Source organism: Engraulis encrasicolus, chromosome 8 (genome assembly GCF_034702125.1).
Source record: "Engraulis encrasicolus isolate BLACKSEA-1 chromosome 8, IST_EnEncr_1.0, whole genome shotgun sequence".
Lineage (NCBI taxonomy): Eukaryota > Metazoa > Chordata > Actinopteri > Clupeiformes > Engraulidae > Engraulis > Engraulis encrasicolus.
Genome location: NC_085864.1, coordinates 24,681,293 through 24,699,418, shown reverse-complemented (window position 1 = coordinate 24,699,418; position 18,126 = coordinate 24,681,293). Strand labels below are relative to the sequence as shown.

General features: G+C 44.9%; 2 protein-coding genes across 2 annotated transcripts in view; one reads left to right on the top strand and one right to left on the bottom strand.

Annotated features, from left to right (window-relative positions):
- Nucleotides 1-3,254, top strand: part of dhx36 (DEAH (Asp-Glu-Ala-His) box polypeptide 36) — a 52,911-nt gene extending 49,657 nt beyond the window's left edge. Inside the window, exons 24-25 of the mRNA XM_063205284.1 lie at nt 466-618; nt 2,563-3,254. Of these exons, the coding sequence (XP_063061354.1) occupies nt 466-618; nt 2,563-2,934 (525 nt within the window). The 3' untranslated portion in view covers nt 2,935-3,254. The remainder of the gene's footprint in view (nt 1-465; nt 619-2,562) is intronic.
- LOC134454331 (rho guanine nucleotide exchange factor 26-like) overlaps nt 2,940-18,126 on the bottom strand; it is a 62,081-nt gene continuing 46,894 nt past the window's right edge. The window contains exons 12-15 of the mRNA XM_063205285.1: nt 16,953-17,162; nt 9,871-9,941; nt 9,005-9,109; nt 2,940-5,037 (exon numbers count right to left, since the gene is read on the bottom strand). Coding sequence (XP_063061355.1) covers nt 4,895-5,037; nt 9,005-9,109; nt 9,871-9,941; nt 16,953-17,162 — 529 coding nt within the window. The 3' untranslated portion in view covers nt 2,940-4,894. The remainder of the gene's footprint in view (nt 5,038-9,004; nt 9,110-9,870; nt 9,942-16,952; nt 17,163-18,126) is intronic.

Below are 18,126 nucleotides of genomic sequence, written 5' to 3'. Positions count from 1 at the left end.
CCCTGTTTCTGTCGCTGCATCTCCATCTCAGTCCATTTAGAGATCTTACTTCACAGCTGTACTGAGGCGTCCTCGTCTCTGTTAATATGCCCATCATGCCTCATGTAGTGTGTCCCCTGGTTTTACCTCTCTGCACCTCCATTCCCTGCCACCAACACATCTTTCTTTTCTATTGTTTCGAGATGTCTCTCTTCTGTTAATGTGCAAATCATGTCTCATATCAATTGTGTGTCGCATGTCTCTGTATCTCTGTCTGTGCATCTTCATCTACTTACTATTATTTGTACTATTTTGTCAAGTAAGTGAATGGTTGTACATCTTAAATTAAGTGTACTTGAATAGATTACCACAGATGTGTGCTGCAATATTTGATATATATTGCAATGTGCATTATGTGTAGATAGCTAGACACCTTGATTTCCTCCTGGATCAATGAAGTAACTCCTCTGCTACCTCCATCTGCAGATCTTCCTGTACGACTGCACGGAGGTGTCCCCGTTCTCGCTGCTCTTCTTCGGTGGAGACATCTCCATCCAGATGGACCACGACCAGGAGACCATCGCCGTGGACGAGTGGATCGTCTTCCAGTCCCCCGCACGCATCGCCCACTTAGTCAAAGTAAGCAACCCTAAGCATGGCAGCATGTGGAAAGGGCAGCATTTTTTTTGCAGGGTCATTGCGGTCGGCTCTTGAAATATTCACGAGGGAACTTGGTTCAGGGTTTGAGTTAGGAATAGGGTTAGGTTTGGGGTAACAAACATTGTTTGGCTTTGGTTTAGCATCAAGAAGTAATATTTTATTAGTATGTAGTGCCCTACTGTAGACCAGTTCCTATTCGTCAACCTAACCCATTGAGACCAGGAAACACAACTGAGCAGAACAACCTTAAGACCAGCTGCAGCATCTATAGGCTCTTTTCCACTGCCGGTTTTCTGGTAGGCCTACAGCTGGACACAGTGCGACTCGGCCACCACTTTTTGTATTTCAATTGGGCACGACAACTCAATCGTAAAGCAGAAAGTGGTGGTCGAGCTGCGCTGTGTCAAGCTGAAGGCCTACCAGACAACCGGCAGTGGAAAAGAGCCTTATGTGTATTTACCTTTAAAAAGCATCAACAATTCTTTTACATTTTTTAGAGCCATTAGGTCTTCATGGATTAACCCTGACGTTTACGTATATCATTATGATATCCAACATGAAGCGACTTTCGCCCTACTGAGATCATGTGGAGATAATTTCTCATGCTTTAACCAAACATGCGTGTGAATAGTAAAGAGCAGGGCTCTAAATTAACTCCGGCCAACTGGCCAAATGCTGGTGAAATTTCAGTTTTGCTGGTAGAAAAGACCAACTTACTTACTAGCCACTTGACCCATTGGTGAGTGTGTGTTTGACTAGTAAGATGAACATCTACTAGACATTTTGGCTGGTGATGAAAAAAGTTCATTTAGAGCCCTGGTGAAGAGCGTTCCCCAACCACCCTGCTAAAAATATCGCAAGAAATGCAACTCTGAGTGTGTTGTCAGCACATTAGCTGCAGCTAGTCAGCTGTGAGTGAGTGACTGCCCCTGATTTCCATAGTTCCTCAATCAAACCTCTCATGCTTATTCAAAACAGGCTGCATAATGCATGAATCCATTTACTCCCTTTTCAGTGTAGACCGACATATCTATATGGGGAAAGTAATATGTATAATGTATCGTGAGTTCCTGAGAAGGATTTTTAGATGATTGAGAGGGTGATTATGCCCATCGTTTCCCCACATTGTCACCCGGTATGCTTTACTGTATATGGGTAGGTCTGCACCTGTTAGATTGTCACCCGGTATGCTTTATATGGGTAGGTCTGTGTCTTTTTTTTTCAGTCTTTCTTGCTTAGCAACCTTATCTCACTAATTTGTATTGACAACTCTCTGGTTTTATATTGTACGCCATCTCCAGATGCCATGTTATACATTAGTTTCAGTTTTGATTTATTCATTTATTGATTTATTTTGCATGTGTACACACTTATTTTGGAATGTTTGCTAGGTCAGGTTAGGGTTAGTGTTAGTGTTAGGGTTGGGTTTGGTCTGGGCAGAGGTTTTGTTCAAAAATGTTTCTTTAATGACTGTTAGGGAGGGATGGGCTTGGTCTGGGCACACTGTTCATATGGCGCCACAAGTGTGACCAGACAAGACAGTGTGAAAGATCACGAAAACAAAACAAAACAAACATGGGTCATAATAACGTAATGAAATGCATTGACGTCATTCTATGCTATTTCATAAGGACAGTCTGGAAACGATGCACAGCACAAAGTTTCATTGCGAAATGACACCATTTTTACTTTTTCTATTATTGGAAATGACTGTTCAGATGTCCTATCACCTATGTGTGAATTCTTGCCATTCAAACATTTTGAAAATATACTTTTCAAACCTATATAAAATGCATTTTGCCTTGCAATGCGATGCCCAATTCAAAAATGTACATTTTCTAAAATGTTCCAAGATGGATAATTCATTTTGTAACAAAGCTCTTCATTCACAACAGTCTTATATCTCTTGTTGTCTTTCCACAGAGCCTAAGGAAGGAGCTGGACTCCCTTCTGGAGGAGAAGATCAAGACTCCAAAGCCGGTGGACTGGAACGACCGCAGTTCCAAAGACTGTGCTGTCATCTCCGCCATCATAGACCTCCTCAGCACCCAGGAGGCCGACAGCAGACAGCAGAGTGACTACTCTAGCAACAGGAGTGACTATGGCTACTCCAGCAGCAACAGGAGTGACCACTATGGTGGTGGCAGGAGTGACTATTCAGCCAATAGGAGCAACTACTCCAGCAACAGGAGTGACTACTCCTCCAATAGGAGTGACTACTCTAGAAGCAGCAGCAGCAACAATAACAACACCACCACCGCTGCCCCTAGTGGTGACGACTGGTTTGACGGCTGAACCTGCAAACGGCACCTTGGCCAGAAGTGCCAGAACCAGGACTCTCATCCATCTAATCATGCCCTCATGAGTTTGTGCTACACAGACACATACACTGTGATCATTCACACCATCTTCCATTATCAAACAAGACTTTAAGAAATTCTATAATATACAGTAAATACCAGTCCAGAGTCTTACATTAATGGACATTTTGCGTTGACCATTGTTAAAAGATTTCATTATCCAGAATTAGTTTTTTTAAATGATCATTATTTAAGTTATGTTATTCTTTTGTTCTGTTCAGTTGTATTGTTATAATAAAACAGAAGTTAAAGATGTATGTGTGCTAGAACTGACATGCTAAATATATGCATAAATCACACAAGTCTTTATGTTCTTGCATAGATAAAGCAACTTTAATAAAAGTAATTTCACAGACAAATATACAGTTAATGGTGAATCTGAGTAAGTGCAGGGAGAAAATATGAAATTGGTAAATTACATTCCTTATATTCACAAGTTATTACACAGATGGGAGGGTTATATGTAAAGTAGCACATCTATAAGCCAAAATACAATCGTTTTTGAAATTGACAGTTAGTACAGTATAAAACATTTTTAAAAGACAAGATTTCATTATTTTGTACATTGCTGTGAAGCACGAGTCTTGTGTGTATGTCCCTGAGTGCAAAATGCATAAACGTTTCAGACTTAGTGAAAATGCCATTTCATTGTATTCTTTATGAACAAGGTCCACAACCCTATGTCACATGCAAATCTTCACACAAAAAAAGCTACCCGGTTTCCAAACTGACAGGGAGAATCTTTTTCTACATTTGCAGCAATGCCTCTTTGCCGGTTTTCTTGTAGGCCTGTAGATCGACAGTGGAAAAGTGTCACTCGGACGCCACTTTTTACTTTCAAATAGGCAAGAGACACAGCTCTATCGTAAAGCAAAAAGTGTCAGCCGAGTCGCACTGTGTCGAGCTGTAGGTCTACCAGAAAATAGTCAGTGGAAAAGAGGCACAAGTCTATTGACTATTTTTCACCTTATAGCGATCACATCAGCTGACTACTATTTCCTTCACTGTATTTGAGTCCATCTTTTAAGCTATTGGTTTCTATCTCAGCTTCCAGTGCTGGCATGATACCAGATCAATGTACTGGTATAGTATCACCCCCACTGGATAGTTTTGTGTCGACAAAATCGGAGATTCACAGCTGTCCTTCACCTCTCATGTACAAATTGACAGATGGGGATCTCAGAGTACACAAGATGTCTGCTTAACATCTGGGAACATAAGAACACAGTGAGTGGGTGGTTGAATGGTAAAAAGAAAGACAACCCTCAGAAGTCTGTGTTGTTATATATACACACAACTCATTCAGCGAGAAATAGGGAAACTGAGGAGATCAAGTGTAGAGTGGCTTCCTTGTGGCAGTGGGGAAAAAATGTTGCACCATGCATCCTTTGGCTTGGCCCAGCTGTATCACTCCTCTGCCAGTCTGGGGCTGTGTCTGTGAATGTTCAAAGGGAAATAAAAAAAGTGGGAGAAGCACTCAGTTCTGACTTCGCAAACACACAGTCTACTAGAGCCTCGTCCGACCTTTATCCTTCATGGCCTTTATTTTCCATATAGTCTTTGAAGGCTCTGGAGCTCCACCAAGGAGCATGTCATTTCAGTTCACATTAGAGTGGCTGAGCGGGCGGGCTCTCTATGCTCTTGGCCTGTGTCCTGTAGTGTAGAGGACGGTCCTGTTTGAGCGTTTTTTTTTGTTTTTCAGGATCCTGCTGATGACGTCTTGTTTTGGGCAATGACAACATGACAGCTTATGACACTGTGACTTCTTCTAACCAGCGAGAGATCCAACTAGTTCCTTGGACAGGGAGCTTATTTTTAAATAAAAACAAAATGTCAGATTTTTTTCTTTTTAAAAAATGATGGATGATGGACATCTCCAGAGCTGGTTCAGTTCCTCAGACGTTGGTCTCCAGGCCCTGTAGGCGGTCCATCCTCTGCCAGTTCCTCTCGATGGTGGCCTCGCACGTGATGCGCTCGGCACACTCGGCCAGGAACCAGCCCCTCTCCCCGTCACGCAGACGCTCGCCCTCGTACCACCCTGCAACCACAAAGCATGGACAAGAACATTAACACTTTCAGACCTATTGGTGATGTGATATTAGGATGGTGCAATTTTTTTTCAAGCAAGATGCCACACCTTGCTTGCATATAGTGTTTTTTTATTGCACAATAAAAAGTGTGCAATGATAAATACTATTTGCAGGGTGTGGCCTCTTGCTTGAAAAATTGAGTTGAGCATTTGTGCCAGCACCCTCATAATCAAAATATTGAAGAATTGGGCCAGCACACATACAATCAAGAAAGATATTTAAGAATTAAGCCTTTTCCAAGTTGGAAAATTTCATAAAGGATGTTGCATAAATGACAGGAAACCAGTATGAGAGATGGGGGCAACGTTGGAAAATATCGTGGTCTGCACCGATTATCAGGGATTAAAGTTTCCCGTCGCTACGACGGAATTCCGTCAACTGGATATTCGTTTGGACGGATTTCCGTCCGTATAATTTATGTCAATTAATTTACAATTTTTACTTTCCAACTGAACTCAAATCGAGAGCACTCCTGGTCATGAGAAGGGGACGAGAGGTGTGTTTGGTGTAGGCCTACGGATGTAGTTAGGCTATACACTCCACCATTGGCGGTGTGATACAACATTCACTCATCAGTAGCTTTTGGGTCATCCCCTGTTCTTCCGTGTTCCAAAAAAAAGTACACGAGCGGTCAACAATTCTGTGGCAGCGCAACGCGAGAGATTAAAAAAAAAAAAATAGCCAAAATTGTTGCTGATGGCAGAAAAGAAAATAATTGTAATACAATGTATAAAGTGCAGTGACGTTTCCATATCATTGCACCTGCCGTGGCAGATATTTAGAAAAAAAAAATGAATAGTTTACTTCGACTGCGTATGATGTCCTTTTCATGAAGGGTTTGCCTTTTAAGCATTGTGACTCTTACTAGCATTATTCATAGCCTCAATGGGACGACTATGGCAGCTAGGATAGCCTACCATGCGTTTCATCCTCAAAGTTTAGCGCGTTTGACTGGCTGCGTGTAGAGCTAGTTGTCTTTTTGACAACGGATAATTCACAGTCTCATCTGTACTCATAGCAGATTAACTTTGTTGTTGCCGATATATATATTCAAGAAATAAGTTAAAAATGGGTTGCATTTGGGTCACGGATAGGCTATCCCTGGCAGAGCCAATTTATGCCACGTCTTGTTCTGGGAAGCAGTGTTCTGATGGGTGGACTCATGGTCGATAAGTGCCGTTTCGACGTTTGTTTCACTTTCAAGGCTGGTTACTGTGTGACGCTATTTCTGCTAACTGGAATAGTGTGCAGCAGCAACAGTTGTGTGTGCGCTTGTTTTTGAGTGGCTCAACGTCTGTGCCCATCTTGTCGGACTATGCGTTTCGTTTGAGGTCAGTTAGCCTATTTGGGCACTGCGCACTCAGGACTGATGGGTGGGTGATTTGCCTTGATTCGAGTGGAAAGCTGCGCGACAAGCTTGGGAAAGTGTGTTACTTTTGTAAACGATAGGCGTATGTCTGTGACTGTCGTGTCTGCTGCGTCCTGTCAGCTTGTAGAACACGTGCGCATAGGAAGAATCGGGGACGTTTTTTAAATCAATGGTAAGCGTGTGCTTGGCACCGCACATCGAGAAGCAAAAAAAGTAGCCAGTAGTTTTCAAAACGGTAGAACACAGAGGTAGACATACCGCACCCTGTTTGTAAACGTCAAGAAGTTATTTGTAACAGGATGAATACTGAAAAAGGCCGAAGGGTGAAAAACATACAAATAATTAAAGCTAGTTTTCTCCCTCTGATTGCTATGATCAGGGCTTTTTAAATGTCAGAAATACAACTGCAAGCAATGCGCACCAGTGCTTTCACCAGAACAGTGTTTGCCCATTTCTAATGTGAAAGACAAAATATAGCCTACTACTACAACAAAAAACCCCATAATGGGATCACTCACTGTATCAACACATTGCAATTCCAAGTCAATAATTCTGTGAGATCAGCTACCATTTTGAAGCAGCATTCATTGTGAATCCATTCTGCATGATGTTGTGAACAATTCATAAACAATGGGTAGAAATAAGAGGAAATAACCAAAACATGCCCCAAATTTCAGTTCAATCTTTGCAGTCTGATATAGTATCCATTATGCCTCCATTCTCGGCCAGTTCTAGTCAATCTGGTGAGCGAGCGGCCTAGGCCTGCCCGCCCTCTTTCCTTTTTTTGTATTTAGAAATTGGCATCTGTAAACATAGCATTGTAGGCCTACATCTGATTGAGCACATCTGATCTAGTACCTACAGGTACACATTACTGAGTCTAGGTCTACTGAGTGTATAATGAATATTCATTTTTCATGTGAAGTGTAAAGATTTATGTTGGTTGAAGTTCTGATTTTGTGGCACTTTTTGGTATTACTGGCGCCCTCAAGACATAGGCCTATTCTGCTCTAGGCGACTGCCCCGTCTGCCTATGCCGCTGGCTCTGGCACCATTGTTTCGTCATGAGGGCAGAGCCTGGCTACATTGGTTTTCGTAGGGTTACGGAGTGATACTCGATCGGGTGCCTAACCGGTAAAAAAGTTCAGTCAGATTACTTTTTTTTGCTTTAATCCCTGGATTATGCTCCAATTGTATTTTATTTGCTCAGACTTTAATGGCAATCTCCCCAGATGAATGGGGTCCCCCTTGCTCCACAAAGTCGTGTGGAAATACACAAGGGTCAGGCGAGAGTCAGGCTAGGAGTCAATAAATAAATATAAATATAAAAATATCCATAGAGCATACACAACATGCAGATCACATAATATGTTTTAATTTGTTTTGCACTTGGATTCATTTTGGATGTGTGCCATGTATCCTTCTCTACTGTACCCTTCCCTACTAGCAGGGCAAAGAGCCAGCCACGGCACCCCAGCATCTCTCCTCCCTCTATTACAGCTGTTTGAATGGCATGCATAATGTACTGTAAAGCTATTCATTAATGCTCATGAGCATCGTATAGTTCACAGATAATGTGTTTTTTCCACCCAGCTTGTCAAATATGAAATGCGGCTGGCTGGAAATGAACTGCCAGCAATGGCCCTGGGATGCTCAGAAAACCCTCACTGACTTCAAAAGGTTTGAAACATCAAACTTTCAGCTGACTGCTGTAAGTTTAATGCCTGCCAACAGAGTCGGAGGGGGGGAGGCATTTGATCAGGGCTTCACTGGGAGAGAAATAGAGCTCGGGCACTTTTGGCTTAAAGGGGGCCCTCGTAATTAGCGGGACTGAATCACGGTTCAAAAAATAATATTTTTCTTTACATTTCTGAAAATAGGGGCCCATGAGGGTGCGGAAATGCCCGCTTTTCCAGATAGCCAGTCCAGCCCTGCATTTGATGCTCTATCCTGGGACTGCCCTTTACACATCAAACGGGGCGGGCAACCCTCCTGGGGGTTGTGTTCGTTGCACACCGCCCTAAAGATGTGCAGGCCTGCGACCAATCACGTGACATCAGCACAGCAAAGCCTTTCCATCACTTACAGTACAGTAGGCTATTCTGTTTCCAGAGATGCTCGATGCAGCATGGCATAAGGAAAATCAAATAAAAGTAAAAGCAGGATTGTGTAAGATATGGGGAAAAAATGGAAGAAAAGAACTGGCAGAAACTGGTGGAAGTGAAATCAGGGAGAGGTAGCAGTCAGTGTAATTAAAATATCTGAAAACAACAAAAAATCATAATTGACATTGGGTGAAGCCTGCTCTGTCCTTTATGAACTTTTATGGCTTGTATATGCAAAACCAAACAGATTTTTCTTTGCACACTGAGGAAGGCAGAATGCAGAAACGCGTATGTGTAATAATAAAATAAATGTATGCGTGGTCTTACTTCTCAGATATACAAGCCATTAAAAATCTGGACTATTCCCAAGAAAAAAAAAACATGAACATCTGGCCATATATAAAAGCCTTGAATGAGAAAACAGATTATGGTTATACTGACCGTCATCCACCATCTGTGACACCAGCACCACATCTGCCACCTGCAGTGACAGCTCGTCGGGCTGCCTGGCCGTGTATGTCCTGGTCACCTCCACCTGCACCAAGTCTGAAAAAAAAAATGGCCAACACCGCATACAATTAACGTGATTGTCACCCGAGTGGGAGCGAGTGAGAGAGTGAATGTGGTGGTTATGTGTAAATAAACTTGTTGTTTGGGAATGTTCAGTGTGCTGGGGTGTTGTGGTGTGCATGTTGTGTTCGCAGTGTTGGGGTGGACGGGTTGTTTGTGCGGGTTTGCCACCATTGTTGTGGGAGCTGGGGGCAAAGATGCCCCTGGCTGTTGCTATTTTGCTGGGGATAGTGTGAAATTAAACCCAAACCTGCTTCACTGTCAATAAACTTGACTGAGCAATACAGAGTGATTCCTCGTTCTGTCACATTATAAACTATTTTGTTTCCCATTACAGCTGCACCTGGACAAACACGATTCAGCAAATTCCAAGAAAATGGAGACTGCACAGTACACAATGACAATCATTTTGGGTGCTTCATTGTTTGGCACTGAATTGCACGCCCATCATTGTTGGTCTAGTACAGTATCTTCTTCAGCCATTGTGAAGGCAAACAATGGCTGAAACATCATTCTGTGCCAAAGAGTCAAACAGCACAGCAGAGATTTCAAGTGTGTGGATCCTCTCTAGGCAGTGTGCTACTCTTGATAGGAGATGTATAGACCGAGCATCACTTTTGATTACTCTTTGATGTCTCTTAGACGTGCAAAGCCTCTGGATGTCTGCTTTGCTAATATGATGTAGTAAGGCCGGTGGCCACAGGGTGGTGCACTTGCTACTGTAATGCTGCACTCACTTGTTCTGTCGCTGTTGTTCTTGTCACTGTTGGTGAGGCCAAGTGCGCTGATCCACCGGGCACGATCATTCCTGTGAAGGCAAAAAAAACCCCCATTTAATCACAACACAGCAAAAACAAAAAGTGCTGATAACACACCTACATGCACTGGTTTAATCCTCTTCTCTCTTTTTCCGTTCCTCTTTTTCCCCCTTCAAAATGTCCCCTTTTAATTCCCGCCATTTAGGTCCAGTCTGTCTTTTAAAGTCTTGGCTCCCTGTCAAGGTGATACCGGTGGTAGGGTTACAATGGGAAACCTGAAACTGGTGACATGGAGCATTCATGTGTGAACTGAAGGCACAAAAAAGGCCAGTACTGTTCTAGTGCCGATCGTGCTTGTGAATTTCCCCTTTGTGTTCGACCGACCCGGGCTTCAGTGGGAGAAACACCTCTCCACTTCCACACAGGGCGGAAAGGGCACAGATGACAGAGATGGAGGGAATGACACACACACATGCACGGACGCACACACACACAATCGCACACATACACACACACAGGTAAGCTTTTGTGTGCCTTATTCTCTATCTGACTGACGACAAGGCGGATGGCGGGAATAGAAGGATTAATTACGGCCGACTGCTCTGACCAAAAAGGAAAAAAAAACTCACAAGAGTCTAGCTACAAACACGAATAAAGATCATGCTGTGATGATGATGAGCCATTGAAGGTGGATAGTGTGCAGTTGGGGAGGGAAATGTCTGTGACTCCTAGGCCTACTATGAATCCAAAGCTTTCAGGCACGAATGTCATTGTAACGTGACGTCTAAAAACGTGTAGTACTGATACTGAATGTCTAATTACACTAAAAATAGCAGGCCTAGCCAGTCAATTATACTGACAAGGAGGAAATAAAACACCTCCGGACCCTACCTTCAGCATATTGCCATTAGATAGTCCTGTAAAGGATGAATGTCCGCAACACTGTTAATGCTCCCAGATTTATTGGTGCATAAATCTGGGAGCATTAACAGTGTTGCAGACATTCATCCTTTACTTCAGTTATTTTATTCTGTCTAGCACCTGTGCCACTGTGATGTTTACGCATCCTCTGCGTTCTTGGATATACTGAAGGTGGCATCCCCATCACCTTCACCATCATCACCATCATCATCATCATCATCATCATCATCATGTGTGACTCATTCAGCCTTGAAAGCAGCCAGCTAGCCAGGCAGGCGGGTGGACGAAGAGGACAGAACAGAACACGAGTCGTGCAGCAGCGAGCGCAGGACAATCACTCTCCCAAGCACAGGGAGGGGGAAAGAAATGTTCTGTGAGCGTGGGGAATGTTAACGAGTTGCTCTGCGCTACAAAAGAATCTCTATGACTCAGTACGCCGACCGTCTCACAATCACACACGGCTTCCTAAACTCCACCTCCATAGGTCGGCCGCTTGCTTGCTTTGCGCCAACGGCAGGCCCAGTCCACTGCACAAGGTCGGTATTCTGCTAATGCTATTAGCCCCTACACAATGGATAATGACCCACAAAACACAGCTTCTTAGATCCCCCTCGCTCATTAAGGCCTAGTTTCCTTTCTCTTTGTGTACTACAGCAGATTGTGGAGTACTTATGATTTGTTTCGGGTGACCTGAAAAGCAGGGGCGGTTCTAGACCAAAATTACCAGGGGGGCCGTGGTGGGGCCATTATTTTTTCAGGGGGGCACATAAAGTGGCAAAAAGAGATACATTTTTAAAGTTATGAATATATGATATACAAAAATGTACATCATGTCTCGGTCATTGACTGTTCAGCACAGGGGCCACAACAGGAGCCAGGAGGAAATCTACAGGGGCCCTGGCCCACCCTGGCCCCTGCCTAGAACCGCCCATGCTGAAAAGGTTTTTTCCCCCTTCAATGAGTCATGTACGTATGTGCGGGACTGACCTGTTCCACACAGTGCTGTCAAAAAAAGGACCACTAGAGTTTCGATAAAGGGCAAAGATCTTTTATGATCCCGCTGAATGAATACAGGACAAGACGCCTATTCCTGGCAGTGAATGACGGATCAAAGTCTAAATGTGGATACGTTTTCAAAACGCGCGTCTGCTAGCGAAATGCCAGACAGACAGACACTGGGGTCCTTTGTCTGCGGAGACAAAACCCGGTGACGAGGGGCAGCAAATCTATATCAGAGAGAGAGAATAGTGACTCCATCCATCTTTCCTCTTTCAGAGCCTCTCCCCGTAACAGGAGTCTAATCTAGAGTTACACGACTCCAGTCTGGCACCGGAGAGTAGAGCACTGAGGTGAGACCAATGACACGGCATTGTCAGGGAACTGTAGAATGCCCACACACACTTGCTTCCATTCAAACTAAAAAAACATCACTTGGGGTAAATAAAAGAATTGCGACAGGTGCAAGCCTACAGACATTCTACTTTGTCTATACAGTATATAGTAAAATAAAATAAAGACAAATCAGGCATATCAGGAGGGACCCTGAAAAATCTAATCTGAGAAAATAACATTTTAGCTGATTTGCAAGATCTTGACATATGCAGCAATTCAAATGGGTACAAAATCTTCTAATATCAGATTAGCCTGTTTTCCCCCCAGGAGTTTGTTTTTGTCCTGCACCTGCTTCTTGGATATGGGCACCACAACTTCTTTACTTCTGTCAGGGAAGAGAACACTGAATAGCTGTTGCCGTCTGAGCAGTGGGAAAATTGTGTGTGTGTGTGTGTGTGTGTGTGTGTGTGTGTGTGTGTGTGTGTGTGTGTGTGTGTGTGTGTGTGTGTGTGTGTGTGTGTGTGTGTGTGTGTGTGTGTGTAGGTTGGTCAAGGCCATGTCATGTGTCACTCGCTACTGTAATGTACAAGAGGCGTGTTTGTCCATTCATTCCAAAGACACATTTGGAAGCGTTTGGACACACACAGGTAGCAATTCCCACGATTCAGTGTGCCAGCTGAATAGTTATATTTGCATACCGACACACACACACGCACGCACGGACACACGCACGCGCACGCACACACACACATACACACACACATACACACACAGCAGGGGTATGCATGTATGGAATGATGACAGATATTCAGAGACTTTAACAGCTGTGTGTGTGTGTGTGTGTGTGTGTGTGTGTGTGTGTGTGTGTGTGTGTGTGTGTGTGTGTGTGTGTGTGTGTGTGTGTGTGTGTGTGTGTGTGTGTGTGTGTGTGTGTGTGTGTGTGTGTGTGTGTGTGTGTGTGTGTGTGTGTGTACTGTGTGTGTGTGTGTGTGTACTGTGCGTGGGTGGCGAATGTGGGTGACGGTAATAAAAAGACAAGATTACTGTCAGTAAATCAGGGCATATCTTGCTCAGGGAGGATACATAGGTCATTTCACAATCCCCTTAGAGTAACACAGCCGCCCTCTAATCCAATCTAATGATTTATGTGGAGCTAATAGGGCTACTGCCGAATCTGGAGCTCCAACAGCCAGACTAAATGGATTAAAACTTTAAAGCTCAATAGTTTAACTCTATGGAGATTCAACAATGGCTAGCCAAAACAAGTGGTGAGGTCTTTTCAGCAACTAAAATTGAACAGTGCAAACATAAGTCTTTTTTTCGAGGGAGGTTTTCAATTTCTTTTCCAAGCTTCAGGCTTTGAAATTGAAACACATTAGTATTTATTTCGAGTAATATGCATCAAAAAAACAGGCTGATAAAAAATATTCCAGTGCTGTGACGTAGTGTCATTGTACGCTCAGGATAAAGTACGTTTTAGAAACTTCCTTCTTCCTCAGGCTGTGCAAAAATCTCCCTGACGGAAAAAAAACAAATCTCTGAGGATCATCTTACACCTTTTGTCCAACTCATGTACGGCACCCGAAGCTGGGCACAGACTTGAAAGGTGGTATCGCAGCCTTGAGCCACTCAGTGTTTCAGTATCTCTACACAATCAGCACAGCAGTACTAGTGTAAATCAAATGGACAAAATGGACTGAAGTTTGTGCTAAACGACCAGCAGCTCTGGTGATCTAGGGAAAGGGACTGCCAGTAACCCATTAATATTGTCCCTAACTCTAACCATAACCCCTGATCTAGGAACAGTTCATAGCTCAGCTGAAAAGGTAGGCCATATTTGACAGGATAATGAACTTGACTCCCCGGGCCAAGGGGACCAAGTTCAGGCCCGATTCACAGCAACCTTTCGGCCTCAGTGACACTGGGGGTCTCGGCTCACCCCCCTCCAGACCTCCAGTACAGGCTCCCACAAGCCTGCCCTTCAAGCCTGGCTTCCACAGCTCGACCCTGGCTCTGCCCTTCAGCAATACACCACACACCAACACCACTAGAAACCCTCAACGGCAAGTATTTGCGGATAGCCAGAGGATGCGGTAAGAGAGGGTTTATGGCTCACACACAGAAAAAAATGCAGGCCTGACGATAACATGAGGCCCTTGCATGTGAACTGACGACGCCCACACACACACACACAAAAACCTGAGCACCTTGAAGTACCATAGCAGGCTTTCCATACCTATTATGAGCCAGGAAGCCCCTTTGGGACATGCCATTCCTTTATCCCACATGCAATCTGTGTTTGAGCTTGTTGGGGGTGGGGGGGATGGGGAAGACTTTTTCCAACAAAAAAGGCTGTAATCCCTTTGAATTGCACTGGAGCCAATTCAACTTCGATAACACGCCTTTATCAGGTGTTTTGTGTATCAACAAGGCATACCTTCAGGCCATTTTTACACACACAGACCTCCTTACGCAACGTGGGTACTTGCACTTCTGTTGATATCCTGTTTACAGCGGTAAAAGCTTAGTAACTTGTAACGTCGTCGACGCAGGCGGACGAATTAGCATTGAAAGGAGGCCAGGGTGGAGTAGGAGTAGGGGTGGGACCACTCGGAGAGCACATACACAGTTGCAGGCCAGGGCGGCATTGTGGGAACCAAGCAGCCCTGGGAACAATGGCCCCCGTTCCCTAGCAACCAGCAGCCCATTCATGACACGCTCCCCTGCTCCCCTGCTCTCCTGCTCTCCACAGTCAGTCTGGCGGCCTAACTCACTAACTGTCCCCGCCACTGACCCCCAGACACCCCAGTGACATCACAATAACAGGGCCCCCATAACTCTATGCTATCTCCCCCAGGGGCGATGGGCAATGGGGGGGGGACTTTCCAGAATGGCGTGGCCACAGTAGCCTATTCATAATATGGCATCGCGTCTAGAGTAAAGGGGTCAGACTAACTGACAACAACCTGCTGCTGCAGAGAGAGAGAGAGAGAGAGAGAGAGAGAGAGAGAGAGAGAGAGAGAGAGAGAGAGAGAGAGAAGAGAGAAGAGAGAGAGAGAGAGAGAGAGAGAGAGAGAGAGAGAGAGAGAGAGAGAGAGAGAGAGAGAGAGAGAGAGAGGGAAAGAGAGAGAGAGAGAGAGAGAGACTACTTGACACAACAAAAGGCCTAAAGACAGAAGTCTAAAAAGGAAGGGAGGCTTGAAAAATGCGACAGAACTTGTTGGCTCAGATGACGGACAAGAAGATGAAGCACTGTGCACTTGCTTGATTGCGCAACTTCAAAACAGAGATGCTTGTCAATGTGAAGCCAAATTACAAGACAAGTGCTATTCATCTCATCCCAACAGAGCACTCAGATACGTAGGAGCCTCTTCATCTTCATCTTCCCAGCCAAGTGCCCCAAGGACACAGAGTCTGTGTCTCTCTTTGTGCGGCTCTCTCTAACCATCCCTCCCTCTGTACATGTCTTCTCCTCCCTCCCTCCGTGTGTGTGTGTGTGTGTGTGTGTGTGTGTGTGTGTGTGTGTGTGTGTGTGTGTGTGTGTGTGTGCGCGCGCGCGCGCGCGTGTGCGTGCGTGCGTGCATTTGTGCGTGTGTGCGTGTGTGCGTGCGTGCATGCATGTTTGTGCGTGTGCATGTGTGTATGAGTGTGTGTATGTAAGTATGTTTATGATTAAGCATACAGGACAGCTGCAGACTGTTTGGCCAGCCAGTGCACATGCCTAAGCCAACCCCACGGACAAACAGCTTTCAGCCGGGCACTGCTTTTGCTTTGTCCCGCTCTCTTATTGCGTTAGAGGGGAGAATGTGTTTTGACCACAAGCTGCACCCAATGTTCCAACTTCGGGAGAAATTAGCACTGCATAATAAAAAAGTCCTCTCTTCTCTTCTTCCTCTTGAATGGCTTCAGGGGGGCCTTATAAAGTCCGTCTGGAGTCAGTGAATAATTTCGAAAGTTCAACCCTTAAAAATAGCCCCCATGCCAGATTAAATAGTTGAACTTTTGGATAAGAGAAGTAAGTGAGTGACTGGCTGGTTTTCAGTGGAAAATGTGCTTGAAGAGTACGGTACGGTATGTGCACTGCAACCCTGACGAGACTCAGAGTGGAATACGAGGGAGGCGCTGCGCATGGTGATTTGGATGCAGATTATACTGTCGACCGCCATCATAATTCTACAGCATTACTCACTGGGCAATCCAGGTAACCATATGGAGAAATGGTTAGTCAATACACTGCACTTAGACCCCAAAAATAAACAATAGATAAACACCCTCTGATGAAGACGGAAGTTTCACCGTCGAAACATGTCAGGTAAAAGGAAACAAACTTTGGCGTGTCTGACACAAAAGACGTCGAACATATAACCTCAAGACATAATGAATGTCATATACATCTATAGATAAACACGCTTGATGAAGATCCAGGGGATTTAAACGTTTTGTTTTTCTTTTAACTAAATATAATTTTGGAGCTTAAGTGAAAAGTGCTTCCACTGGTCTTCCACTGTCTGACAATATTCTAGCACCTGCAGACATTACTTTGGATTTCTGTACCCACTTTCCAAGTTTATCAAGGTAAACATGACTTGTTTGTTGACTTGTGACTCTGTGTGTGTGTGTGTGTGTGTGTGTGTGTGTGTGTGTGTGTGTGTGTGTGTGTGTGTGTGTGTGTGTGTGTGTGTGTGTGTGTGTGTGTGTGTGTGTGTGTGCGTGTGTGTGTGTGTGTGTGTGTGTGTGTGTGTGTGTGTGTGTGTGTGTGTGTGTGTGTGTGTGTGTATGCACATATGTCTGCACATCGCTGTACTCACAGCTGTTCGACGCCGAGGACCATGGGCACCTTGTCTCCCGAGTGGTTGCTGCGGAACTTGAGTCGGAAGAGGTGATTGGGCGAGCCTTGTCGTGAGGTCAGCATGCTGGCGGTGGTGCGCACGGGCGACAGGTTCAGGTCCTCGGCCTGGCACGGCCCCACCCAGATCTGGTCACGCAGGGCGTAGTCGATCACCGTGTAGCTCTCGTCACTTTGGTCAGATGTGTAGGGAAGGGAACACACAAACAGACAGGGGGCAAAGGGGTTAATTGTGAACAGAACACTCACTCTTATACTCACTCACATATCCCATAAATAACGCCGCGCAGTGGGGCCAGACGCAGCCATGCTGAGGGCCAGTTCACAGCGATTTATCGGCCAGTCTTAGCCCGATTATGCACGCCGTCCCTCCAGTGGAAACTCTAAACTTAACTACAATAGTATTATACTATGACATAACACAGGGCCTTTAGTAATGCACTTTGACTTGGTCATTGCCATTCTGGTAACAACAAATTTATAAAGAGGTGTGTTAATGGCTTAAGAGCATCTAATCAAGAGCTTTAGGGACAGTAGAACCCCCAGAAATTACTTACATTTGCCATCACTAGGCTAGGCTAGGTAATACCAATTGTAGGCTAGGTAATTCCACTGTTGCCTACAGTATATCCCAAGTACAGAGTACCGGCAGAGGCATGTGTGAGGGGACACAGGGAAACAGGAGGTGAAGCAGTGCACACACACATGTAGGCTCAGGGTCAAACTGTGCACACACGCTCTGAGTCACACAATACCACTGTTGCCTACTATGCCTACATATCCCATGAGCCCAGAGAAAACACTAAGACATGAATAAGGGACCGACAGGGAAACGGGAGGTGAAGCAGGTTAAACTGTGCACTGCACACACATGCTCTGGGCCATACAGTACCACTGTTGCCTACATATCCCATGAGCCCAGTGCACACTCTCAGACACGTGTACTGTAGGGGACATACAGGCAAGCTCAGAACAGAAGGAGTCTGGAACAAAAGGTTAATTGTGAACACCACACTCCTCACCTCACCTTTGGGGGGCACTCAAAAACCCCTGTCAGACCCCCCTACTGCCTACATATCCCATGAGCCCCCTGGGCCTTTGACCCCTCATTCATTCATCAGTCTAGCCCAATGATA